Source organism: Cyrtonyx montezumae, unplaced genomic scaffold (genome assembly GCF_038088225.1).
Source record: "Cyrtonyx montezumae isolate F1298 unplaced genomic scaffold, pur_monq_1.0 scaffold_21, whole genome shotgun sequence".
Classification (NCBI taxonomy): domain Eukaryota; kingdom Metazoa; phylum Chordata; class Aves; order Galliformes; family Odontophoridae; genus Cyrtonyx; species Cyrtonyx montezumae.
The window spans coordinates 1,965,843-1,993,796 of NW_027071948.1; the positions used below are offsets into that span (position 1 = coordinate 1,965,843).

At 48.6% G+C, this 27,954-nt stretch overlaps 1 protein-coding gene across 1 annotated transcript; it reads left to right on the forward strand.

The window, feature by feature from the left end:
• The first annotated feature begins 5,937 nt into the window (after positions 1-5,937).
• Positions 5,938-27,930, forward strand: LOC136049588 (Golgi integral membrane protein 4-like). The gene is made up of 14 exons (XM_065737959.1): positions 5,938-6,191; positions 11,512-11,586; positions 12,025-12,074; positions 12,692-12,745; positions 16,363-16,513; positions 18,957-19,039; positions 20,899-21,051; positions 21,146-21,409; positions 22,065-22,222; positions 23,546-23,754; positions 24,164-24,228; positions 25,251-25,415; positions 26,113-26,184; positions 27,127-27,930. Exons 1-14 carry the CDS (start codon positions 6,005-6,007, stop codon positions 27,235-27,237), a joined length of 1,797 nt encoding a protein of 598 aa, XP_065594031.1. The 5' UTR covers positions 5,938-6,004; the 3' UTR covers positions 27,238-27,930.
• Positions 27,931-27,954: the final 24 nt, after the last annotated feature.

A 27,954-nucleotide genomic window follows, 5' to 3' on the forward strand; every position in this document is an offset into this window, starting at 1 on the left:
TGGCCAAGTACTGTGAGCCACTGGTCGCCTTCGTCTGTAAGCAGTTCTGCCCTCTGGAAGTCTCATCCCGGTGAAGGAAGGACACGTAACTCTGGATGCTGGAGAGAAACCTTTCCTCCTTCAAGGACCCGGCCGGATTTTCCAAACGTATTGCGAGGAATCTCTTCTTGCCCACTGGATGCCGCTGTTACACAGAAGTAGTCGCAGGCTGCAGGCTTAGACCCCGGGCACCTCACCTAACGGGCACGGAGAGCCGCTCAGGGGCATCCAAGCTGCGTGGATTCAGCCCTGCTAAGGAGACTTTGTTGGGAAGAAGCTCCCCTTAACGTTTTGCAGCCATGTGAGCATGTGGTGAGATGCCTTGTCCCCAGGATGGCAACTCCAGCAGCAGAAATCTGGAGATGTTTTCTGAAGATGATTGGACAGGACTTTGGAAAAAATACATAGGCTGTTGAGGGGAAAACAGATTGTCTGAGATGCGACGTCGGGTCATATATGGGATGCTTTCCTCAGCAGCTAAATCCTGGCTATTTTGCATGCTTAATGCCAGAATTTGCATGTAGAACGACTGGATCAGAGAATTATTTCCCTAAAAGCAAAGCCTGGAAATGGCACCTTCCCCTGGTTCACATGTCATAAATCTGAAGCTGTGAGTATGCCTTGTGGTGATGCCTTCAGAGGCAATGACCTGGATAGAACAAAAAGGATATGTGTGGCTTCCACTCTTCAGTGAGAACTGCAGTATTTCAAACTCAGCTGAGTCTCAGAACAAGCCAGAAAGTGACCTACATCCAACACCCAGCTTTGGGAATTAACTCTGAGGAAGTCCAACTCCTAAGTCTCTCTCTGAAGCAAATGGAAGCACAGCCTAATAGAATCCACACCCAAGGGGAATCCCTCTCTGATCCTTTCAGCACTGAAAAACAGCTATCCTGATTTTTTTTAAACCACATTTCTTACTGGAGAGAGTATGACTTGAGGTTAATACAGACTTTAGGGGTTGAATCTTCGAGGTTCTAACAACTGAATTGTTCCCTGATATCCTGAGCCTTGGCCTTTCAGAAGCAAGTCTAAACAATAGGAGATTTGAAATAAACCAGGAATCTTTTCAAAGCTAATAGATGTATATGTTAAAAGGCCTGTGTGTCCTGGGACACCATCTGTACTTAATAAACCTAAAGGCAAATAAGGTAACTGACAAATAATAGGAAAAGTATGAATCCAGCTTTGTGTGACGTGCAGGGGCGTAAATCTGATAACTCTTGAATTTGGTAGAGGTGTACAGCTTTAAAATGATGTAATTAGAAGCAATGTAGTACAACTGGCCTGTAATCATTAAATGAGTTATTCAGGCAAGTAAGACCAAGGCAGTGATATTGTTTTAACGTTTTGCACCAGGTATTTGAAAAACTGATTGGAAGAGTTCCCAGCACACTGTGGAATTATCTGCATTAATTTGTTTAAAAGTAACATCTAGGGAAGGTGAAAGCCACCTCTTTGGGTCAGAAGAGGACATGCTTGATTTGATTCACACATTAAGTATTTGTGCTGTGTGTGTTGGGCTCTTTTACCCAAAAATATGGAGCAATAGCATAAAACATTGGGAGCAGCACTGGAAGTTTCTGTTGACAAAGAACATAAAGACTCATCTGTGCCAGAGTCTGTGCTGCTATTACACGGTCATTTTCACAAACACAAATGAAGCACAAAACAGTACCAAAAAGCACATAGCATTCTAGTCCCATATAAGCTGAAAGACAATGGAAGAAATGTATCGTGCCTTCATTCTTCTGCTATGAACTGATGGATGCAGTGTGGTCTTGAAGAAAGTTAGCTCAGCTCCCAGCACTTCAGGAATATTTCTATTGGAACATTGGAGAAACAAAGAAAAATAGGAAAAATATGCCAACATTTCCACAAGGAGATTATGCAAGGATGTCAACAGTGTAAAGCTGGATATAAACCAGACTGAGGATGGCTGAAGGACAGCTCCTGGGCTAGGCAAGGTGTCCTGGTCCAAAGAAAGGTGGATTGCTCTTTTATGCAAGGACAGGCACTCTTCTTCTGTTCAAAGCTTCCTAGTTTTTGGGCAGTGATTCCTCCAGAGCTACTGAGGAAGTCAGCCACACAAAACGATCACATCTAAACAAAGTGTGTCTGAGCAGGTGACCGGGGACTACTCTCTGTATGAGGGGTCACTATCAGCCCTCGTGGTGCTCTCCTTGCAAAATTCCTCCATCTCTGCTAAGCAGTTGGCCTTTGTTATGTCTCCCAAGAGGGGAAGGCTGGTGGAGGTCTGGGATGGCTCTCTCCAGCTCAGGGTGGAGAGGAGGAGTCCAGTGAGGAAACTTTATGAACTACCAAAAAATGAGTTCTGTCCCTGACTCCCACCCCACCCACTTCAGCAGATGCACACCTAGAAGCAGGAGGGAAAGCTGCATGATACAAATAAGTAAATGGTCATTCAATTAATCTATTTCTAGCCTTAAAATTAGAGGGTTCCAAAATCAGAAATGTCTTCTCTTTTTAACGGTTATTTGTCATGCTGGATGAGTGTGATATATGGAATTCTACAAGGAAAGTCTGTCCATGCTGCTATAATTAGGTAGCAATGGTGACAGCAGGCAGCTTTGCCTCCTTATTATCTTAAGACTCTCAGTGCTATATTGTGTCATGAATTTCTAGCACATCAGAATGCTAATGCTTGAGAAAGCTTGTGAATGCAGCATCCTGCAGCATCACCATAGCCTTCAACATCCCAAAGTGATCCCAAGTGTGACTGCAGTGAAGTCAGTGGGATTACATCAGCAACGAATCAAGACTTTGCCTTCTTTTCCCAGTCACAGAGGAGAGAAGGAAGCTAACCTTTCATTTTTCCTGCATTTTCCCAGTGTCTGAAAACCCAGGCCATGAAACCCTACTCCTGGCACAGATGCTGGTGACCTTGTCAGAGGGGACAGCACCACTGAGCAGGCAGATGAGCGGGGAGTAAGGAAAGATGGGAGCAGCCACAGGGTTTCAGAGATAAAAAGCTTGAGTATCATCACAGCTGTCCAGTGTTGTGCTCCTTGGGGTATTCAGCAGAGCTCAGTTGAGCTCACCATTAACAGTCCTTCATCGTCTAGAGAAGAGGGCCTTGGATGTGTATGCACCAAAGGGGCTTTTCCTTTTCTAAATCTTGTAAACAGAACCTGTGGAATCACTTTCCATGAGGTTTGTTACTTGGTGTTATGTAAGAATGAGAACTTCTGTGATTATAATTGCTTCTTGAGGTTGAGCTTACAGGCAGTGCTGGCTACAACATGCATTTTCGTGCAGGAGCTGAGTGCCTGCATGCCAAATGGGCTGATTGTGTGTACAGCCACACGATGTGAGAGCAACAGGCACTTGTGCAGATTTTATCTCCAAATATGGCCTCTGTTATTTGTGCAGGGAGGAAAGAGGCAATAGTACTTTGACACTCTCACACTGGTCAGACAAGTAGAGCTGGAAATACTGGCAGGTAAGAAGTTTTCATGTGTAGAGGTCTTTCTGTAACCACTTTAATATCAGCTTGATGGTTGGCTGTGGGGAGAGTGTGATGGCCTCATATAGAGCAGGAGCTGATTTCCATTTCTATGGCTCCATGTCTTAGTTGTTCTCCTTGATGAGAAATGGACCCATTGGTTCCCTATGGTACCTTCTAATGGATCCTAATTAGAAGCTGTCACTTCTTGTTACAGGAAGGAAGGAATGGTTTGGCTTTCCCTTAATGTTGGAGAGGCTGAGATGAGAGCTGCTCCTGAGGACCCAAAGGAAGGCCTTTATCCCTGGCTGCTGGGGATGTGGGATCTGCTTACAGTGTGCTGGGACTCCAATAGCAGGCACACAGCTCAGAGCACGAGTGAGAAGCAATCCCTTTTGCTCTCTGCTGGGCTGCACAGTTTCCCTGGCTCTGTATCTGGTGCAGAAATATGGAACTAAATATCTTACAGTGGAGTTAAAAGTGCTGGACTGCAGCAGCTTTATCAGCTGAAGCTCTCAGACTGGCATTCCCTAAGTCAGGATTTTAACCTTTTCCAGAGTCCTCTCTGTCAAAACCTCAGGAATCCCCAGTGTTTCTCAGGCAGGAACCAGCACATGAGGAAGTAATTAATGAGAGCAGGGGAGGAAAAGAAAAAAAAAGAATGTGCTGAATAGCAGCAAAGCTGCGACTCTTTCCCCAGGCTGCCTTCACAGTCCTCGAGATGCAGACAAAAGGCATTCCAGCTCCTGCCAAACAGCCTGGGGAGGTGCTGAAGCATCCGACAGCCCCACAGGACATTCCTGCTCTGTGCAGAGGAGCAGTGGGACAGAAGGTTGGGCTGTGCAGGGCGGGTGCAGTTCTGAGCCGGGGTACCTGAATCAGCAGCAAGATTGTCCCACCTCAAATGGCACAGCTGAGTGAGCATCAGAGGGATTCTGGTTTTCAGAAAGACCTGAGCACTAAACCTCAGCTATTTTGTGTTCACCTGTTTCAGTGCAGAATACTCAGTTAATTCCTTTTAAAAAAGTGTTTTTATTTTCTGGAAGCTGTGCACGAGTGAGGGCTGTTGGCCAAATCACCCACTTTCCTGCAGGCTGGCATTCATCTCAAAAGATATATCAACTCCGTTTAAAAATGCTTGGAGAAAAACCAAAAACCTACAAAAATGTAATTATTTTGGGTACATCATAACCTTACAGATGCTGTACCTCTGTATCTCCATCTGCAATTTCTGGAGGCAGGGATACTGCTATTTCCCAGCAGTACCAGAAAGCTTTCATTAACGATAGTGAAACTGTTCCTGAGTCTTAGAGGGCAATTGCTGCTGAAGCATTAATTGTTATGATTTTTGCTTATCCTCCAGATGCCTGAAACGTGGAACTCGGCAGGGCTCCAGAGGAAGCGTCTTTGTGAGCTCAGATAAGGGATGAGCCGACCTGGTTGATGCAGGCAAGATTCATTACAAACCTGGGGGGGGTTCAGCAATCGCACGGGGCTCAGCACACGGCTGTGCTCCCTTTTGCTCCTGCCCTGCCCAGCATCATCTCCTGCCCGGGTAAAACGGGTCGGATTCTGCCAGAAGAGAGCAGCCCGTGTAGAATCATTGAACCATTTCAGTTGGAAGGGACATTTAAAGGTCATCTAGTCCAACTCCCCTGCAATGAACTGCCCCGAGCAGCCTACCCTTAAAAACCTTAAGGTTTTGAGGCTGCTTCCTTTGTTACCTAACGCCAGCGTCCCTCCCGATAGCAACAAGTGCCCACCACGTAGGCTCCGGGCTCGTCGGGTTGTTTAGAAAGGGGAGGGGAAAGCAAACACGTGGGAGAAGTTGGTGATTTGAGTCGCTCTGGGTGGGAGCGGCGATGTCCGCTGCGCTGCCCGCAGTGGGCTCTGCAGGCGGCTGGGAGAGGGGGGAGGGGCCGAGGACCCCAGGACCCCATGCCGGTTCTGGGGGTTCAGCGGGGCACTCTCGCAGCCCCGGGACCTTCTCCCAGCCCCGGGATCACCGCTTCCTCTCGGCCCCCCCGGCAGCCGCAGGCGGGGAGGGAAGCAGAGGGGAGGGAGCAGCAGCAGCACTCCTCATCCCACGGCTTATTTTTTCCGGTCGGTGCTGGAGAGGGGGAGGTGGGACAGCCCTCCCCTCCTCCTGCTGCAGCACATGGGAAGCAAAAGTTTCTCGGCTGCTCCTCCTCCTCCTCCTGGTCCCCCTCCGCCGGGTCCCCCCGGTCCGGACCTCGATGCTGCGCGGCTCCAGCGGCGTTGGGCTGCGCTGCGCTCCGCCGGGCGATGAGGAGTGACCCGCTCCTGGAGCATCTTCCTCTTCTCCGGGGGCTGGGGAGCAGGAGAAGCGAGACTTGGATCAAATCTTGCACAGAGTAACCTGAGGGGATCTGTGGATTTCTGAGCAAAGGAGCTGTGTGGGGGAGAAAAAAAAAATAAATCAGATGCTTTAAGCAGCGCCAGGGAGAGAGCACTGCATCGCTTTGCTTCAGCCCCACCATGGGCACGGGCATGTGTTCGAGGAGGCAGAAGGGGCTCCTGCAGACCGGGTTTTGCCTGCTGGCCGTGGCGTGCCTGGGCTCGGGAGCTTTCCTCTACCATCACTTGCAGCAGAAGGTGAGGAGCGCCGAAGCCCTGGCCCAGAAATACAAACAGCAGCAGGAAGCGCTGTCTGCCCAGCTCCAAGGTGAGTGAGCGCCTGCTGAGCTTCCTTTGCTCCAGCACAGCACAGCGATGAGTGGGGGGGCTTCGTGGAGTGAGGTTTTGAAGAGCCCTAAGACGATGCTGTCCGCTGTTTCCCCCTTTCCCTTCCCTCTCCCTCCCCCCTCTTTGCATCCTGGAATTAAACGGCCTCGAGGCTGAATTGCTGCACACGGCAGCAAAGGGAATAGCATTTGCTGGAGTGTAGCATCACAGCCGTCCTGATCTCCCTATAGTTATCTTTGACCACGAAGGGTAACCCTGCATCGTTCTAAACGTGGAGCAAAATGCAAACAGGACCTGTGTAGGCAGGCTCTGAGACCTGACTGCTCCCCAGGTCCAGAAAGTGAACGAAGAGGCAAAAAGGGGTCCGTCAGTAGAGTTTGCCATCGTATCGTCTAGGCTGTTTCCTTTGCGAGGAAATAAACCCATCATCATCTTCTTCTCAGGAGATCGGCTTGTGGCTCCTGCCAGTCTGTTTGGGGTTGATTGGATGCCTGAAAAACAATCCACAAGAACACAGGCTAGGTGAGGAGTGGGCTTTTCCGAGCTCCCTTCCCAGGTGCAGGCTGGTGAGCGGTGAGGGCAGGAAAACCCATTCCTCTGGCGAGAGCTGCTGGAAAGCAAACGTGGTGTAAATACACCCCCTGCTCTGTCTTGCTTACAGAGCTGTCTGACTGGAGGAGAATGACGCTGGGGTCTGCGGAGCTGTTCCAGCAGGGAAGGCTGAGATCGCTGCTCAACTCTCTCCTTCCGCAGATCTGCGTGTTTCAGTCCTTCTCCCTGTGCCAGCACGCTTGGGCTCCGGAGAGGGCTTTGCTGAACTCGCTGCAGAGGGGCTGGGGGGAAATCCACTCTTTGGTAGTCAGTGGTTGTGTGTAATGCAGGAGGATGGGGTTTTGTGGACAGGGATGCTGCTGGCATGTGGTGCTTTGTGCCCTGGGGTCAGGGCACTCATTGAAGGCTTTTTTCTCCGAGTGAGCAGGATTAGATTATGGCATTTAAATCCAGAGCTCTTCCTGGGACTAAAACCAAATGCAGGGTATCCCTTATGGCCTCTGTTTGCATACAAAGTGACATTGTTTCTATGGGCTGCACGGCTGGAAAGTCCCCAGATTTGTGGCTCTGGGTTAAACCTCCTCAGGTGGTTTTGTGTGCAATGTTGGGATGCAAACTGAGTGTTGGACATAAGCTTCCTGTGCCCAGGGGCTGTGCGTTTCTACCTGTAAATTCAGAGAGGAAAGTGTGATGTGTGTGCTGGTGTGGTTGGGGGATTCTTGTTTTGAAAGTACGTGTCCTCGGGAGACAATGTGTGAGTCCAACCCAGCGAGCACATGGGCTCACTGCAATGCTTGCACAGCTTGCTTCCTGTGCTTCTTACTCCGTCATGAGGCATTCAGACACCTTCAGCTCCTGATGTGCTGCACAGTTGGAGCTGCAGTCTCGCCCTGCATCCCATGCTCGAGAAGCAGACACCAGCAGGGCAGAGGCTGGCCCACATTTTTCTGGTACATCAGCATCTCTTGCTTGCCCTGGAGAGGGGCTGGTTCCTTAAGGAGCGAGCTGACAGCAGCAGCCCCAGGGAACCCCACTTGGGTTGGCTGCAGCCAGCTGCTGAGACAGGCCCATAGTATTTTTCCTCTCCAAATGTGTTTGAATAGCAGTGCTGTCGCCTGTTGCTGGGGTTTCTAACCCTCTGCGAGTCCTCTGATTCCTAAATACAGTTGTTGCCATGGATACACTCTTTATTTTCAGAAGCCACTTGTCCAACAATTTTAAAAGGCAAAGATTCTTTTTTTTTCTTTAATGTGTGATGTGGGAGAGATGCTTGGCAGGGGGGAGCAGTGCTGTGTGCCTGGCTGTGTCCTGTGCTGGTGGCTGGGAGCTGGCTGCCCATGTTGGGGGCTCTTCTGCCCCACGCTGCCTCGGTGCATGGCTTCATCTGCTCTCTGTCTTCTGTCTGACTGGTCTTCCCACCTCTGCAAAAGGAAGGTGTGTTTGTTATGAGGTGAAATTCGGTGCTGTTCGTTTTTTTCCTCATGCACCCGAGCATAATTAATGCTTCTGCCTCTGTAAATAAAGCTGGAAAGGGTAAGGGCTGGTGGTGGCTGAAAGGGAGAAGAAAAGTGAGTAGGAAGAGGAAGCAGGGCTGTATTTCTGGAGCTGTCTCGAATTGGCCATGCCTGTTCCATGTATGGCCTGGGGAATGGACCTCCTCCTGCTCAGAATAAAAGCAAAGCTGACCTTGCTGTAGGGTAAAACAGAGCGTGAAAAGAAAACCCACTCCCTGGGCTCCCTTCTGTTGCGGTCCAGGTGGCACCAAGGAGTGATCTACTGGGCTTTTCTATTCCTGCATCTCTGGTGTTGGTGCTGGGTGAGGGTGGAGGTGTGTCTGAGGCTGCATGGAGGCTCCTTGCCAGCTCCTGGGCACTGCTGGAAGTGCTGGGACGTGGGGGACTCTGAGCTCTGGATGGTTCTGGAGTACGGCTGCTGCTCGAGCGATTGGTGGTGTGGGTTGTCAGCTGTGATGTGACAGGATGGAGGCTGGCAGGAGTATTTGGTGCTTTGCTATATCGAGGAGAGTAACTGAGAAGAGAGCTTTCTCTAGGTGATCAGCTGGAGCTGCCTGCGAAGCTGGAATCACTCTCCTCCTGTCATGGATCTCCTAACCTCTCCCTGGCAGATGTTTATCACAGCACAGCTGAGATAACAACCCCTTCTCAGACTCACCCAGCGTTCTGAGCTCTTGTAAAATGAGAGCATGTCTGCGGAGGGCCTGGCCTGTTCTCCTTTCCCAAAGGCAGGACTCTGCGTGGGATTTCATTGTTTCAGCAGTTCGAGTTCTGCATTTTTAGCTCATTTGTCAGCAGGTGACAGTGCTTTAGTGCTGAGATCTGGCTGGCTTCCAGCCTAGTTTTAGGCACCGATCACCCTCCGTTCCCTCTTGTAATTGCAAATTGTTAAAGACTTCCTGGCTTCCTGTCTGCTGAAGCTGTAAGTGCCATTTTGGCGTGCCGAGCTGTTGCTGGGTCCCACTGCAGAGGTGAGCAGGAAGACAGCTTTATGCAGCAGCTTTAAGCAGCTGCTGAGCTCTGCAAAGCCCACTCCAACTTCTCTGGTCTGTGCAGAGCTGGCAATAGGGCAGGGGAGATGACAACTCATTGGAGGTTACCTCAGGGGCAACTGCTTGGGTGTGATTGTCTGTCTGGGGGATGGCTCTTCATTCCAAGGTTGAACTGAGCTCGTCTCACCACGAGCCCAAGCTGGCAAGCCTGAGGAACAGTCCTCATCCCTGCAGTGTCTAAAAGAAGTGCACTCCAGGAAGAGCCAGATGGTCTGTTTTGTAGTGCTGAAGCTTGATTTCGGTCCAGGAAAATTCACCACCTGGAAGCACTGAGGTTGCTTAGTGGGGGACAATGGGATGCTGAGGCATTTGGATTTGGTTTCAGCTTTGAAGCTGAGCCCTCAGTGCCTCAGCTGCTGGCCTACCTGGCTGGGTTTTGCCTCCAGGTGGCTTGGGAAAGAACTGAACTACCAAACTACCATCACCAACATCATTAGGTCTCAGCCCCTTGTTATGCCTGGCTTGAATTATTCCTCTTCTCTTTCCCTAATTTCCTTGGACTCTCAGTTGTTGCTGGAGATGACTGTAAATAGCAACAGATCCATTGCTGGTAAACCAGAGTACTGCAGAGATCCCAACCTCGGACCCAGCCAGCATCATCCAGCTTAGGAGTCATTGAGTTAAAGCAGCTGGGGTTTCTCTTTCTGGGCACAAGAAGCACTTCCAGCTGGGAAGGAAAACACCAGTCATGGTGAATCTCCTTAGTAAAGCCACCAGATCTTGGATCTTCTGTGATCCAACAGAACACTCGAAGCTCCCTGAAGTTTTTGGAGGAAGTGGTGTGGGAGCACGAGCTGTGTGAGAAGCAAGTCTGTGTGAGAGATACTGGAGAGTATTTCTTTCCACCACTCCATTCAGTGCCGTGTTGGATTTGTGCACGCCGTGCTCCTGTCTCTGTGCTGTGATCAGTCTCTGCTCTCTCCTTGCTCTGCCTGCAGGTTTGCTGAAGGCTTGGCAGTTATTTAAAGTGAGAAGCAACCAACTCACCCTGACATCTGGGTTTTGCTTCGCTTGCAGGGAATCTGAAGGCTAAAACCTGTGCTTGGTTATGAGATGTGACTGGTGCTGGGCTGCCATTGATCAGTGAATAGCTGTGAACTTCATTGTTGCTTGTTTGCAGAAGTGGAAGCAGAGGAGATGGGTGGATGGGATTCCCTTCCTAGAGAGAAATGGGAGAGGTGGCAACAGGATGCTTTTCTTTGGGTGGTTTTTGTTGGTTCTTCTTTCAGGGTCTGCAGAGGTATGAGACCTGCAGGTGGAAGGGCAGGCAGGACTGCTCTGACCTAAGTTTGATCCTTGTACAGTCCCTGCCTCGGCCTTGCAATTCCTGGTTGATCTGCAGTATTGTTTATGAAGGTGTCCTGGCCTGACTTCTAGGATCCAAGTGCATCTCATTTTGTGTGATGATCTCACTCCCCTCGGTTCATTTTCCTGGACACTGTGCAGCACCCACAGTGTGACTCGTCCCAGAATCCTTGGCTTTGGAGGCCAGGTTTTTATTGCCACAGCATCTGAATTGCCTGGAGCCCCATGCTGTTATGTGGCAGCCTCTGCACAGAGGGGATGGAGCAGCTTCTGGTTGCAGCTGAGCGCTGTGGCTCAGGGACTGCTCTTTGTTAGCATTCAGGCATCAGAGTGCATTAAAATCATCATCCATCAGGAAGTTTCTCTGGCACTTCCATTTGTCATGTGGCTGCTGCGCAAAGCAGCCTCGTCCTTCTATCTTCTTGCTCCTCTGCACAGAGCACAGATGCTCTTTTGTGTTTAATAGGAGAGAGAGCTGCTGGCACACTCTTCCTTAATGTCCTTGTGGGCCAGTTAATGGCTGGGATGGAGAAGGGGAGAAAAAAATGTCTCTCTTGCATGCTGCTGGTGCAGAGCAGAAAACCTGGCAGTCTCTGGTTATCCCGAGCCTAGGACTGGGCTTGGCCCATAAACACACAGTTCAGCTCACAGCTTGGGTTCCTAAGTGAAACCTGAGTGCAGAGACTAGAAATCCAGCACTGTGAAGCCCATTGGAAACGAGAGGCTGTTGCTCAAGTCAAATTGCTTGGGCAATTCTGGCCTGCTCTGGGGCAGGACTTGACGTCCAGGTGCATCCCTGTGTGCATAACCTGCAAAAGAATGTCTGGGAAGAAATGTCAGGGTTTATCTCATGCTCTGCTTCTTTCTGCCTCCCCAGTTGTGTATGAGCACAGATCCCGACTGGAGCGATCCTTGCAGAAGGAGCGAGGGGAGCACAAAAAGACAAAGGAAGGTAAGTCGCTGGAGCAGAGGCCAGCCAACCCTCTGCTGTGGGGGGACACACTCACCAGGTGAGGCTCATCCCTGGAATGTGCATAGGGAATTGTTAGCTGACTTGTCTGTTGCCTGTGAGCTGGGACGTGGGTTCTGTTCTCCCATATTCCTGTCTGTATTCTGAGTCTAATCTGAGTGATGGTGTCTGAGCACTCCAGAAGAGAGAGCTACATCTGGCATTAGCCTGCTCTCTCTTGGAAATAGTAAACTTTTCAGGAGTGATCTGAAGGTGCTGAGCTCTACAAGGGCTTGTTAATAATATTGGCCTACCTGTGCTTCGTGGTACACAGACACTACAGACTGTCACATCTTGTAAAGCTGACATACAAGACGAAATGTTCACAGGCAAGACCTCGTAAATCCTTGCTCATTTAATTCTCTTCTCTTCCATCTCTAGATTTTTTAGTGTACAAATTAGAAGCTCAGGAAGCTCTCAACAAGGAGAAGGTGGGTACGGTTTATTCCTCAGAGCATGCATGCACACGTGTAAGAATTAAACACCTTTATAGTGCTACTAGGCTAATAAGGCTGGGGCTGCTGTCTTGAGGTGACATGACAAGAGCATATGGTACAAGGACAACTTGGGCTGATCTTATTTTGCAGCTGTTGGTGCTGAAAGATCTCTTTCACCTGAGGGAGAGACTGTGTTGTGCCAGAGCTACTGTGCTTATTCTCTCGTGTGATAGCACAGTGGAAGGCTTGATTGTCAGCTGCTGGTGTGGCAGGGAGTCCTGTGCTGCAGGCAATGAGAGTTGCTCTGAGAATTTCATGGTACAGAAGAATCCTGGGGGAGTTAAATTCAATACATGCTGCAGGGAATGTGGAGAACAAAGGCCGTGAGCAAAGCCTATCCATTTTCTTCTCCAGGGCTAGGCAAATGATTTCTACTGGTCTGTGAGTGGCAAAGCTGACAGGGAAACGTTGAAACAGAGTGTGCTCAGGACATGCAATCTACTCAGTGCTGCTCTAGGACTAAGTGACATGTTTGTACTCGGCTGAGCTCTTGGCTTTCCTGAGACCTAATGGCACTGCTGACTCTAATTTACTTATTTATTTTTCCCTAGCAAGACTCTATGAACAGATATGGGGCCCTCAGTTCCCAGCACAAGATCCTGAAGGTAAGGATGTGGTCTGGTTCCAGTACTCACTCACTGCTGCAAGTTAGGAAGTGCCCAGGAAGGCAGGTTGGAGCTTTTCCTTACCACAGATACTGGGACAGACCTGGGCTTCCTGCAGCTAGTGCCAGCCCGGAGGGAGGGGGCCACACCGTGGCATGTTCCTTCCTGCCCATTCATGTTGCTGGGAGTTTTCCTATTTATTCTGTTGGACTTTGCATCAGATTACATCCTTGGTGTACACCTCATTTCAATGGCAGTCTTTGTGTGGCTTATCACAAAGGAGTGTTGCTCTGCATGTTTTCTTCTGTGTTCCTTACCATGAAAATGGGCCTCCTCACTGCAGCTTGCCCCATTAGGATAACAGAACGTGCTTGAGGCCACATGAGCAGCTCAGATAGGGGTGACTCTTAGTGTTCTAGAGTTTACTGTTTACCCTAACTGAACTTATCGTACCATTAGGGCTGGGTTTTGCTAGCACAGTGCAACTGTGGTCTGTTGGTGCTGGTGACTTCCTCAGTGTCTCAAGCTGGAGTGTTCCCAGGGCAGTGGTGATTTAGCTGTGGGGCTCAGAGAGCAGGCTGGCTTCCAGCAGCACTGTGCACCACTGAGCAGAGCTGGACGCCCAGCTGCCTGCCCTTGGATCCAAGCCCTGGGAGGAGGGAAGTGCAGTTCTCCTGGGCATCATCCAGCTCTGCAGACTCTGGGAACACTGCAGTAGTTTTCATCCTCATAGCAACTACAACATGAGCAGCGTGGTCCAGCTTGCTTCTCTCATGGGGGCAGTGAGAGCACTTCATCCTGGCTCCCTTTCTCTTGCTTCCTTTTATTGGAATAATTTTTTCATCTGTTTTGTAACTGCATTTACAGCTGCTGAAAGACAGGCCTTTGGGACTGAGATCTGGTGGACAGCTTCTTCTCTGGAAGTGCTGCATTCAGCTTGGCTTGTAGCTAGCTACAGAGCTGGGAATGATGTTTGTTTCTGGAGCACAGGTGAAAAATGCTTCCCACTTGTATTATCCTCTTCACAAGGAGTGTTACTGCCAACACTATTGTTACTGAGGAAGCAAAAATGGGTGACTGAGGATTTTCAGCATTGAACAGAAGCAACTAACCTAATCTGAAGGTCTCAGATGTGGCCAAAGACTTCCATGAAGATATATGATCATATCTGGCTTTTGTGTTCGTGGGCACGGATGCCGTGTGTAGCAGGTTTGATTGTGGTTTGCCTCCACACACAGCTCTGCAGCCTCCAGTTGCCTTTCGCTGCTTAGAGAAAAGGGATCACACTTAGTTGGCTCCTAAGCTGCCATTCTGATCTGTAGTGAAGTTACCTGTGTCTGATGAACATCTGCAATGGGCAGACCGATCTCAGGGGCTTGGCTTTATCCAAAAACAGCAGTTGGAGCAGTCCCCTGCTGGGGCCAGATTTCATCTCCTTATAACTCCTTTCATCCTCTTGAGAGGAGATTGGATTTTTTCTTTTTTTACCATCTTTCTGCAGAATGCCTCCGAGCACTCCTGGAATACTCGGGCAGGGAGGTGGGAGGCTTTAAACAAAAGAACTGTTCACACGAGCTTCCTGAACTGCAGGAACCTGGAACTTGCAATGAGGTGTGCCCTTCCTTTGCTTGTGGGCAAAGCTTTCAACCACTGATCCTATTTTTGTACGATGCAGTCTACAGAGCTGCCTTCTCAATTGTAGCAGAAATGGGTGGTTTTCAGAGGTATCTATTTTATTCTCTCTCCCCTCCCATCCCTGCTTGTTTCCCCGGGCACGGTGCGATGCTGTGCCTGAGCTGCAGCAGCTATATCTTGCCCAAATCCTAACAGAAAGGTGAGATGCAAAGTCTTGCTGGCAGAATTCCACCCAGCTGAGATGAGGGGCTCCCTGTTCCCCACAGACAAGCTGATTTCTCACAGTGCTGGCATGATATGCACAGTCACAGTGGAGCATGATGGCAGCACGGGCTCTGGGTTTGCACAGCGTGCATATAGCGTGTTCCAGTCCTCCTGTCCTGCAGCTTAGCATCTTTAGGTCTCTCTGGAAATCTGCATACATGAGTACTATACGTGGGGGTGAAGATGCTCTGGGTGTTTAATGAGCTGGACTGGGATCAGGTGCTTGGGGTGACCTTGGCCAAGCAGTTCTCCCTCTTCAGTCTCCTGCTGCTATCAAAGGACCATTTTTTCCTCTCTTTTTCCTAACTGTGAGCAGTCTGGGGACAGACATTATGCATATCAGACAGAATGTGGGCCAGAAATTAATTGACCTGAGCTGATGAGTGCTTAATGTTCCTTGAATCGTGTGTTAAAACCAATTCTCATGTGCTATTGGTGGCTTCTCTGAGATGGTTAGCATCAAAATGATTTGAGGGGTCTGATTCCCCTTTGCTGCTTTGGCCTGCAGCTCTGATGGAGCTGTAAGTACCTACAGCCTCTGAAACAAGAGCACAAATCTTTCTTTCAATTCTCTTTATTTTTGTTCCCAGTCCTGTGATCTGATTAACCCAGCATCCTTTTTGTTCTCTCTCTGGGACCCTGCCATACTGAAGGCTTTTTCTTCTGCATTGCATTTATTTTTGGAGCTCAGTTATTTCTTTTCTTTTAGCTGAGGATAATTGCTCCAGCAGAGAATGCCCAGGACACAGACACTTTGTTTTACTGAGGATAAATGCCAGCATCGATAGCATCTAAATTAAAGAAAGAGAGGGAAAGAAAGGAAAAAAGACATTTGTTTCATGGGAAGGCCAATTGAAATTGCTGCCTGAGTTCTTAGGAGCTGCTGTGTGGAGAGGCCAGGGTTCACCTGAGAGCCAATCCGTCTGCATACGCAATTGGTGTTGACAAACTTCATGTGGAAGTGTCTGTGGGTTACCATGGGAACCTGAAAGGAGCTGAATTCTGGTTCAGTGGGTCTCAGCAGAAGGATGTCTCTGTGTTTTGTTCCTGGGCACTGCAGAGGTGGGAGGAGGAGACTGAAGTGCATTGGAAAGCTGTTATCAGATGAGTTCTGGCCTGCTTCAAACATGGTCGGTGGTGTTGAGGGTCCTGTTATCCTGGCATCTGACTCCCATGTTAACGTGAGGAGTGTGGGCCCATCTCCCTGAGATCTCACTGAGATGCAGCATTACTCCTGTAACAGTCGAGCTGGTGCTACCTGCACCACAGAAACATTCATCCTTGCACGTAATGCTGTCCTTCAGCATCTCTGGGCTCTGGAAAGGACCTGGGACTTCAGCAGCATTTCACAGCAGTTGGGTGTGATATCAGCAAAGCTGAGTGCTGGGGAGGAGTAGGAGTGTTCTTGGCTGTGTCCCAGAGTCTCCATCTCTCTTTCGTGTAGCAGTGGACTTGCTTGCACGCTTATCTTCTATTTTAGTGGCTTCTGGGGAGACCTCCCTTCAGTTTATTTGGCATTTTGCATCCCTCCTACACCACGTGAAGAACACTTTTTTTTTGTACCTGGGTTTATTATTTACTTTATTGGAGGATTCAGAGGCTCTTCTGCCTCCTCAAGCAGCTCATTAAACAGAGGCACTTGAGTAACACTTGACAGCAGTTAAATTACTTTTCTCCTCTTCTGTTGTACTGACTTTGGCACTTCTTTTTGTCTTCAGAACCAGCATGAAGATGTCAAGAAGCAGCTGATTGACCTGCAGCTGCAGCACAACAGCCTGAAACTCGAACATCGTAAGACATTGGAGACCCACAGCCAGAAGTATGCCCAACTCCAGCAGGAGAAGGATAACCAAGTCACCAATTTGCAGGGTGAGTATGATGGAGAGCCAGGAAAACACTAGGCAGAGAAAAGACTGTAAGCTCCAGAGAGGACAGTGGTTGTTCTCCAGGGCTCCCAAAAGATGTTCAGATGCTGTAGGAAGATCTGTGTGAGTGTGAGACAGTGAGTGTACAGTGCCAGCCCTGAGCACGAGCAAGTGAGACCTAAGTATGTGATTCTCTTCTTGAAACATGCAGCCACCAATACAGCAAGAGAATGAATTCAGCCACGAGAAATAATAGTGATCAGAAAAGCAATGTGAAGGCAGAAGCTAGGCAGGAAGGTCAGCTGAAGGCTGAGGTGTGTTAATATTCTCTGTCCACCTTCCTAGGCAGCTGTTTATTTCATCCTACTTCTTTTCTGTGCTTTAAGCTCAAAGATGGCTTCTAACTCTTCCCTTAACAGAAAGCACTGATCACTGTGGCACACAACAGAGCAAGGAAGTCTCTTGAGGGGTGGCAGACACAGAACTAGCAGTGTTACTAATACCTCATTTTCTTCTCTTATGTTCCATAAATGCCTTCTATTTATAATGTGTCCCAAGGAGAGGTGATGGAAGACATGCTTCTGTCAGCAGCTAGAATAAAGAACAAGAGAGAGATCCAAGCTGTTAGAGTGGAACTGAGGGATTTGTGCTAGGTTTGGTAATGAAAAGGAAACCTTTCCCCCAGGGGTGCTGGAAGGATGAGGTGTGAGGGGCTGTTCTCAGTGGTGGAATGAGGTTTGGTAGCTCATGGTCATCCAGCTTGCTTCAGAGCTTGGGCAGCTTTCATGCTGCTGACGAAGCAGGCTGAGAGGAGGATGCTGTTGTGCCACACGGCCCAATGGTTGTGATGCTGTTGGGGTGTCCCTGCCCTGTTCCTCTAAATACCTCCTTCTGAAAGTGATTTTTGATTGCTAATTAACAAGATATAAGTGTACGCTCTTGCTGAGCCTGCTGAAGCTTCCTGATGTTGCTAACAGGAGCTTTTTTAATCTTGTTTGCATCTTCCCCCTCCTGCTGCATTATGATCTATTTTCTCCTCTACTTTGTAAAAATTGCAGTCTATTTATGCTGCGTTTCACACCCTAGCACAGCCTGTCCTCTGCTTTTCCCCCCACTCCCATTTTGCACTTTCCATTTTCCCCTGCACAACCTGTTCTGAAGGCAGAGGGCTGGGTTTGATCACTGCTGAGCTTGTGTTACAGATAAAGGGACTCCACTGTTACAATTGAAACTTTTGTCCTATTGATGCCATTGATTAAAAACCCCTTGTGATGTCATCTGGAGCAAGACCTCACAGCTCTGCCTCTTATCTTGGCAAGAAGGTTTTGATTTCCAGGTTTTGAACGTGCTTTGAAGACTCAGATGTGACTGAGGCATTGGCTCAAGTGAAACTGCTTCATTTGGACATCTCTCCTACACCACAGAGCCCTCTGGTTCTCTTGAAGGGCTGAGGGATGTCTGCACCGTGGCCAGAGGTCTTAGCATTAGCAGTCTTTGTTCCTGCTGTCGTTAACAGACTTCACCACAAGGGAAGAATGCAGCACAACCTCAGCAGCACTGTCCTGTCCCGGGGATGGGTGCTTTAGAAAGATACACTGCTGTAATAACAGCTCAGCCACTGCTGAGCTGAAGCCAGGCATGTGATTTGGCCTACGGTGCAGACAGTGACTGTCCTGTTATGGGGAAAGTCTCCTTTTTTTTTCTTTGTCAGGGCAGATGCAGCAATGCCTTTTTGCTGAGAAATCACTGTGTGCGGTTATGGTGATATTTTAAGAGAGCTTCAGGCTCCAAAATAGGGCTGACATTTTTTGATACCATCTTCATTTTTATTGGAGGGTACACAATTATCTGCAAGGCAGTGAAACATAAGTTCATTGTGCCTTGTTGCTGAAGCACTAAGCATGCAAAGAGCTTCAAAAGACCCTGCTTTGGGAGCTGCAGGGCACAGTCTTCTACTTAACAGCACGAGAATAACCATCCCCGGGGCCTAACTTGTCCTGTTTGCTCTCTGTATGCTGCCTGCATGGTTTTGTTTTGGTCGCACTCTCCTTTCAAGGCACAGCTTCAATGTGCACTCCTCTCGTGTCTCTCAGCCCTCAGGTTCCTGAGGCAGGGCTGCTGAGCATTGCTCTCCACCTGCAATGGATAAGGGAAACGAAGAAGAAATAAAAACCTTATTTTGACAGCAAGTGCAGCAGGAATCCCACCCTACCAATAGATAGCAGAGGCACTTTGGAGGGGATCATGTTCCTTGAATGGATGAGAGACTGAAGAAGTGGAAGGAACAGTGTTTCAGGTCTCGTAGATACATTTAAGTCCCTAGCTAGTGTTTCAATCTGTCCTGATCAAGGAAAGAAATAGCCGGTTTCAGAGGAATTTAGGGTGAGGGAAAGAGATGCTGCACTTGCACAAACAGCTCTTTATATAGTTTTGTTCTTCTCTTGCAGATACAGTCTTTAAACTGAGAGAAGAGAGCAAGCTTCTTCGCAAGGCCCACCAAGAAGTCCACTCTCAGCTTCTTAATGCCCAGGTAATCAACACGTGGGTGTCTGGGGCCAACCTTACCCTGGAGCCTTTGTGCACCATGAAACTCTCTAAACAGTAAATCTAGTTACCAGCTTTATTCTGACATGGATGCTGCCTGTGTCTGCTAGGAGGAGCAAGTAAAACTCTCCAACCTGGAATCTGTAGCTGAAAATACAGATATGCAAGTGAGCATGAACCAGCTTATCCCCAACCCTGGGATGCCTCCTGTCACTTACTTGGCTGGAGGTGGTTAAGGCTGCTGAGCTGAATTCTTGCAGACTGAAGGACATGATGGCAACCTCTGTGCTGCCACCCTTCAGTACTGCGACCAATGGGGACAGCAGTTGGCAAGAAACATGTTACTGTCATCTCTTGCCAACAGTGGAAGTGAGCAAGAGTAAAAGGGTTTGCCCAGGGAGTGGGAGACAGAGCTCAGCTCCTGCTCCAAAGGTACCAGACGGTTGTGTTATAAAGCCATGCTCCAGCCATCTGTCTGCTCTGCTATTTCTGGTTCCTTGGGAGGCAGCAGGGCTTGATCCAATGAGTTCAGAAAACACTTCGGATCTTTTTTGACAGGGAGCCTACTGTTAAATCCTACAGTTTTCTGTTCCATTTTCTGGTCATTTATTTCTGGCATCTCAGCAGTGTTTCATAACACCAAGGTGAAAGGAATCACGTTCCCCTGGGTGGGGCTGGGTGCCATGTGCAGGACCAGGCACCCCATGGGAACCCACCCTCCCCCAGCACAGCCATGCTTCCTCGTGGTGCCTTCGTGCTGGGTCCTGCTCTTGCTCTGGCTCCCTTCTGGCAGGGGATGGTTTTCAGAAGAACAATTTGCACTCTAGATGCCACGTTCATCCTTCAGAGATGCAAATGTGTTCCACATAAAGCCCTACCCAGAGGACTGAGCATTTGGCTGGTTCTGGCTGGAAGCAGTCCTTCTCTAGGGGCTACATCCCCTGTCAGCTCTTGGCTTTCTTTTCCTCTTTTCACTCTTTTTATTCTAGCTTTGGTGGATCATTGTATTGGCTTTTTGTTTTGTTTTAATGTTTGTCTGAAGGTCAAATTTCAGGGGGAAGAACTGTAATCAACAAAGCCTGCTCAGGAATTAATTTCCTGCTAAACTTCCCTTGCTGCTTGGAAGCTTTCCTGCTTTGCCCAGTCCCCACTCTGGTCCACTTCCAGGTACCTTGGCAAGCACATGAAAAGCTCACTTCCCTATAAATAATGGGGGTAGGAGTGGGGAGCTTTTCCTGGATAGCTTTTCCAAGTCCTACTTCTCAGGGTTGGAGCTGGAAGAAATAAGCTGCAATAAAGAGAAAAGTGTTACATTTGTCTAACAGTCCAGGAGAATTGATTTTTCATTTGTCTCACCAAGTAAATTGAATTGTCAAGTGGAATTATGTCAGTTGTGTTCGTCTTGGAGGGGCTGACAGTATCTACAGAGAAATGCTGCCACAGAAGAAAAAAAGCTGACCTGAATGGAGATGAGAAGCACGGGAGGTGAGGGAGCCTACAAGAGCCATGACAAGGCTTTTCTGTGCAAAAGCAGGAATTACATGAGTGGCTTGTGCAGTAAATAGCATTGCTCAAAGAATTGCTGTTCGACACTGTTTCTAAGGTAAAAGTATGCAATAAAATAAGATGCAGGACTCTCAAAGGGGGAATACAGAATACTGGTGAAATCTGGCAGGGAAGCTGCAGACTAGTTTGAGTTTGCCATTAGTGACTGTGGATTATCTCCACGTCTGTCTTTCTTTTGCAGTGTGTCCATGCTGCACAACAGGCTGTGAGAGCTCAGCAAGGAGCTGTTCAACCCTGTTATCATCGTGTAATGTTTCTCTTTCTCTTTTGTCCTCTCAGACCCAGATGGAAGAGTTCAGACAGCTCAAGGAAGCTCTGCAGAAAATGCCAAGCTTCAAAGGAGGAGGAGGGAAGGGGCAGCAGCAGCTCCAGGTGCTGAAGGAGCAGCCCCCGGATCCAGGCAACAGCCAACTGCAGCTCATGAGGCAGAAGGTGTGGTGGTCCTGGGGAACTGGGAGTTGGGGTTTTGAACTGGGGGGAAGAGCCCATTCCTCAGGAGCTCACTCTTGTCCTCCCTTCTCTGCAGGCTTTTCCAGTCAATCCAGAGAACCGCCCTGCTGGGAGCTCGCTGGCATCGCAGGTCTCTGGGCTTCGGAAGCAGGCAGATGGATCTCTGCTCCGGGGCCAGAACTCCAACAGCAACGATGGCCTCAGGCCCCTCACCCACCCGGTCCCACTGCAAGGTGCCCATCCACCACCGGAGGCTCCGCCAGCCTGGCCTGCAGGACACGGGGACGGTCACATCATCCGATTCACCCGAACTGTCAACAGCCTGCCGAAGGGAAGCCCAGTATGTTCTGCAGACCTGGAGCTTTATTTTTGCACCAGGCAGAGCCACTGAGTTTGTCTCACTTCACAAGCCTGTATTAAAAAAAAAAAAACAGCATTCATTTCTCTTGAAAAAGGAAGCGGGTTCACTGGGGACTGGGTTTGCCTTCTGTGTTTTCCTTGCTTGCTTGCTTCCTGTGCTCTGCACTGAAATAAGAAGAGATTCACATCTTCATTCAGGGCTGTGAATGGCCGTGAGAATGCTTGGGAGCTGCTGTACATTTTGTGAGTCTGTCCTAGTGAGCACAGTAAGGCACAATATGGCAATCAACATACAGTTAAATTACAGTTATGGTAACTATTATAATTGCAACATATGTTTTGCTGTGATTTTTCCTTTAAAAGGTGGTTTTGCTGCTTCTTTTGTCTTTACTTTGCAAGATGAGGATCTCATAGGATTCAAATCTCTTCCTCTTGGCTGTGTGGAAGGAGAGTGAGCTCTCACACCACGGGGCAGCTACACAGGGCTGTAGATTTGTTCTGGGCCACTTCTGAGTCTGTTGTTCTCTGGCAAAAGATGTTCTGGCCCTCGAATGTGCCCACATGGAGGGGGGGAGGTCTAAAGAATGCAGTAAGATTGTGTATATCCTGAAAGTGTATGTGTGTCCTCTCTGCAGGATGTGGATATGGTGATGCGCATCCAGGTGAGCAGCCATGAGGAGAGCCAAGCTCCTGGATTGTTACTGGCTGATCTGAAACAGCCTTCTGCAGCAGAGAAGCCCCAGGTGCCAGACAACCACCACTCAACAGGGAGCAAACCAGCACAAATGCAGAGGTTAGTGATGCAAAGCTCCCTTCTGCTCTCCAAGACCTGTGATCCTAAAACTGCTGCATCCAGAATGGGATAAAACAGCACTAGCTTATGCCAGAGTGAGGACACAGAATCCACCAGAGGTTTTTGTCCTGTGTTCCTGTGTACTTGCACTTGAGATGATATAGTTGATATAAGCTTCATCTGGAGAAGTCACACTGTTTGCTACACAGGCACAGGAGGAACTGCTTTCTGTCTCAGCAGTACTCACAGAATTCGAAGCTGCTTTGCGAAAGGAAGAAAATGTCTTTCTGGGGCTGTAATTCATCAAATTCTGGCTGAAATTCAAAAACCAGCTCTGAAAATAGTGCTTCCTTATTTAATTTATTTGTCCCCTGGGTGTGTTCAGGTCATGGCTGCTCAGTTTACTTGAGGAAGAAAAGAAGAAGAAGAAAAGATGTAATTCCTGTTTTATCTGTATGAAAAAACTCCTGGTTTTCATTTCAAGCTATCAGCCAGATTCCACTCATTTGCCTTCTCTGCCCTGTTTGTTTGTTTGTTCACTAAACCTGCAAACTTCTCAGGTCAGAGATTGTTCTCTGAAGGCGTCTTTAGTTTTTCCTCAGAGTAATACCATGTTGCTTTAGTAGGCAGCATCTGCAGGGGCACACAGTGACAGCACAGAGGTCGTGCTGCCTTCATACAGGGAGGGACGTGTGTGCCTTCAACTGAGGGCAGAGGCTGAAGCTGGGGCAGCAGGGTGGCCTGTCTTTGGCTGCTCCGAGTCTAGAAAGGACGTTGTCACTGTTCTGTGAAAACAAAATGCAAATATTGGCTTTGTTTTGGCAAATGGCTTCACAAGGACAAAGAATATGGTATGTTTTTCTTTTCCTGGATCTATCATCAAGAAATTATTGAGCAGCTGGAGGCTGTTGTTTACACGGAGCGTTATTTGTGGTATGAGTTCATAAGCCAGCTCTGTCAGAAGGTATCAATGCCAAGAGCAACACTGAATCACAGAAGAGGCCATGTGGCTGGTGCCAAGAATGCTGCACTGGGTGGCTGAGACCAGCAGATTCCAGACAGGCTCTTGACAGCCAGTGTGCCCTGATGGCTCTGTAACAAGGAACCTGAGCTAAGGGCTGGGCTTCTCACTGGAAGTTGGTGTGGTTTTAATGTGCTAGATTCAAAAAGCTGCTAAAGCTGAGGCCACTTAGGCGTTACGTTAAGACAGACTTCTGTGTGCATTGCAGGTTGTTCACCATCTTGAAAAGGTGTTTTGAGATATCTCCTGCGTATGCTGAGGTGGTGAGGTGGGGTCTGTTTTGTTTTGTGCCTTTGCTGCAGCTGGAAGGACATAGTCAGCAAAGTGAATGCCCAGATGGATGATGCCCAAGCACACAGTTATCCCAAGAGCCTTCACCTCAACCCCAGGCCTGGGCAGGAGACTCAGAAGGGCAGCTCGCAGCCATCTGGTCAGAAGAGGGGGACAGAGAATCAAATAAGTGATCAGGAAGGAGAGAAAGAAAGGATGGATAATGAAGAGCTTGAAATGGGTATGGTTTCCCTAATCCTCTGCGGTACAGCACTAATGTGCTGGAAGCTAGAAAATGTTTCTGCATGTGCTTGAAGGTCCTCCTTTAAGCTGCAGCTTCCACAGAAATCTTGATGCTGTCTGGGTAAAACAATTAAATATTACAGCTACCCACCCAGCAGGGAGCTCAGGCAGACTTCTGGGTACAGAGGTCCTGTCTGAGAATATCTGCAGAGATGTTCTGCTGAGCTCAGAGGGCTGGAATGGTGGAGGGAGGGAAGCTGGGAACTGAGGCTCCTGTGAGAATCCCACTTGAAATTCTGCCCTGCATCCCATTAGCATTCTAAGGACTACCGGCTCAGTCTGTATCGCTGCTCTCTTTCTGTCTTTAATCCAGAGACTATGCTGATAACTCTCCCACTTCCTTGCAGATGCTGGAATGATTGAGAGGGGGAACTTGCATTCTCAGAAAGAGGCTGTTGTCCAGGAGCCAATGGTAAGAAATATTGCTGTGCTGTGATCAGGATTCCTTCTTCTGAATAAAATCCCGCTGTTGCACTTTAGTTGATGGATGTCATGGTGACTTCTGGGAAAGCATTTCCAAACTCCTTTCTGGTTCTGGAGGGTTTTGGGGTGTGGAACCATCCATTTTCTTGATTAAAGGTATGGCTGGTGAAGTGCTGAGCCAGCACAGGCTCTTGGATATGCTTCTTCATCTTAGTTCCCCCACTTCAAAAACAAAAAGAAAAGAAAAAAGGAAACAAAACCTTTTTAGCAGCAGGAATATGTCTGTAATATGGCTGGCTGATGGATTCGTTTCTCTGTACAACTGAAGATAATTTGCTGATGACAGTGAACAGTGACAGTCCCAAACTCTTGAGAGGGCTGATAGCCCCTTGCCTCTTATATATGGTGTGGTGGGAGGATAACTGTCTTGGATGGGAGCTGAATGAGCAGAAAGGTACTGGAGGAGGCTGAAGCTCCAGGGAAGTGTAAAAAGGGAACCACTGAATTTGTAGAAAGCAGCTGCTTGATGTTTGTAAAGCTGGTCAAATACATAAGAGAGAACCTACTGATAACAGTTCTGGGAAAGCAGTACGCTGCAAAACAGCCCTGTGACTATTCAGCTTACTGCATTGACATGAATTGATCTCCCGTGGAGAAGAAACCAGCTCTAGAGAGAGAAACAAAGCCTGCAGCAAGATCATTTGTGCCTCTTATATAGCTTCATTACCACTCAAATGAGAAGAGCCTGAAATGCCTGAGAGCAGACTAAAGATTGGGATAGAACTAGAGAATGGGAAAAAGGCAGGGGAATACTGCTAAGAGTGATCTGTGGTCTCTTTCGGGTGAATGATGTTCCTGTACTCCTAATCATGCAGTGTCGGTCCTCCCTCCTGAACCCCACATCCTCCCTGGGCAGCAGCTTTTCCCAGCTGGTGAGGGTGGGCTCATCTTGGCCTCTGCATCCTGTGTGGATATCTTGGCTGGTACTCACAAGTGGCTTTTCTTGCCCAGATGCCTGATGATGCTGCAGATCCAGCCCAGGATCCCAATAACCAAGGCGAGGATGAGTTTGAGGAAGCTGAGCTGGAGAGACCCGACTTTGAAGAGAAGATGGGAGGTTTGGAGAAGTTTAAGGAACCCAGTGCAAAAGTAGAGTCCAAGGAGAAGCCACTGAAGGTGAGTGACACGAGGACAGCCAGCAGGAGAGACTGAGAGCTGTGAATGGAGGAGGCAGAGAGCTTAAGGGCTCAAAGGGAAATAGATCAATAATCCCACTGCAGGGGCATGACAAGCAGGAGGAACTTCTTTCTGCAGATCAGTGTGTCAGTACCAGATCTTGCTCTGGCCCTGTCCTTTCTGCTTGTTGAAGCTTTGTTCCTGGGCATGCAGCAGACCTGACAGCAGTGACAAGGTGCAGGAGTCCTGACTTCTTGTTTGCCTGCCTGCAGGTGGAAGCCATTTATTTTTTAAAGTGCTTCTTGCTGTCTGAAGCCAGACTGTGCATCAGGGAAATGTTAGCTTGTTTTGACATGCAGCTGAGTGTTGCTTATTTTAAAAAGGAGTGTTTTATCTGTCTGGCTCTAAAATCGTGACCAATAGTGAAATTATATAAAAAAATAATAATAATCCAAGCCAATGTAATCAAGGAAGAAACCGAAGACCTCAAGTGGGCTTCTGTGGAACCATGCTTGGGGAGGAGAGGGGCTGGGAAGGATGGTGCAAATGGATGTGGGCTTGTTTCACTGCCTGATTTCTGAGCTGTAGCCTGGTGTCTTCCAGGCCTGAAGCAGCAGTGCCAGAGAGCTGTTTCCTTGCGGGGAATGGAAGTGGATTGGAGCAGTGCTAACAGTGTCTGACATTCTGTGTTTTCCAGGATGCTGGCAGACCTGTCAAGCCCAGGGAGGACCCAATGGATGACTATCAAGAAGATCAGGAGCAAGAAATTGTATGACACCAAGGTTCCCCTCCTTTCCCTCTCTAGTGAAATTGTTACCTGAGCACGTTGGCAGTCAGGAATTGAGCACAACTCAGTTTTTAGGGAAGCAGATGTAAGCGCTGCTTTCAGGTTTGTCTCTGCTCAGAGGGGTGAGTCTCCAGCAAAACCCGGAGCCCACATACCTCTGCTCTCCAACAGCTCCACGTCTTTCTTGACCCTGGAGATGGGGACATGCCTAGCCATGCTGTATTTGGGAGCCAGGCATCTGTGAAAGGGACATTGGCTGTGTGAGTGCCAGGAAGGGTCACCCAGGTGCCTCCTGGATCTCCTGAGTGGAAACAAAGGATTCCCTGAAATCCCTAAGAACGTCCAGTTGTGTTACTCCTCTCCTTGCCCACGAGGAGTGGATGCTTCTGAGTTTTTCTGTGGTTTCAGCATACTTGCTGGTGAAAGGAGGGTTTGGGCTGCTTGATGGGAATGAAGACTTTAAAAAATAAAAATAAAAAGTAATGGAAAGGGACAAGAGTAAAGCTGATGTCAGAAGTTCTCCTTGTCCTTTGTAAGAACCTGGCTTGTGCACTGACCATCTGGACCTAAAGGTGCCAATAGATGCTGTGCTGGCTACTGCACATCACGGGTGGGATTTGTTTTAAATGTGATGGAGGTAAAATATCTTCTCATGCAACAGGGTGAGATGTTAAAATTGCACTGCAATGCTGGTTCATTCCGTGTTCTTAAAATGAACATGACTACTTTACTTTCTGGTGAATTGCCAGCATCACCTAAAGGTCCCTGGCAGAGTTGGATTCTTCCCTGTTTTCATGGGTTTCCCAAGCTGGGTTGGTATGGCAGAGCAGCTCTATTCAGAAGCAGTGTGATACTGTCTGTTAGGGTCTCTTTTCCAGCTGGACCTTGCTCATTTTCCTTCCTGGCTCTTCCCTCTGCACACAGGAGGATCATGGTGGTGAGGTAGATGACAATGATGACCTCGAGCTTGTCCAAGAGCAGAAGAACCATGCAGGCATCCAGGGAGCTGATGGCAAGAAGGATGACTACTACTGAGAGATGCTGAAGTAAGATGGATGCACTAGGAACGAGAGGACAGGAACTCCTCCCGGGAACTGGATGCTGTACTATGCACAGCCCAGAACAAAGGCAGGAGGGGATAGCTGCCTTGGCAGGCACTGAGCAAGGTGCTTGCAGGTATGCATCACATCTGCGTACGTGGGGCCATCGCTGCCTCTCTGGTCAATAGCATGGAAGTGCCCTCCAACTGTCTGAATGATTTTACACTGCTGCTTCTAAAAGAAGCACTTGTTGATTATCAAGTTCTTTACCCTCTTGTTTTCTCCATCCCCTCCCTCGATTGAGAGTTTGTTGGGTTTTTTACTGCCTGGGCAGGGGAGGAGTGCAGGACTACAAAAGGAGGGTGTCTGAGCTGGTCCCTGGACTTAATCAACTGATTGCTAATACAAAGGAATCTGTCTTATAAAGTATTTTTCTCAGTAGTGTTTCTTTAAGATGTCCTTTGCTCCTATTGGTGCATAGTGGAGAGGAAAGTAGCCTGCTCATGTCTGGAGCAAGGTCAAGGTGATGGCTGGCCATGAGCACCAGAAGAAAGTACCACATGCCAGCCGATATATGTGTGTACACACACACAAGTGGTGGGATCCTCTTCTCAGTGCTCTGCTTGTGTTACATGGAAGCAATGAGAAGTTTGCTTTTCCAGCTGCTGCCCTTCCCCTAGAGCTGCAGTGTAGGGCAGCTGGGGGTGCTGCT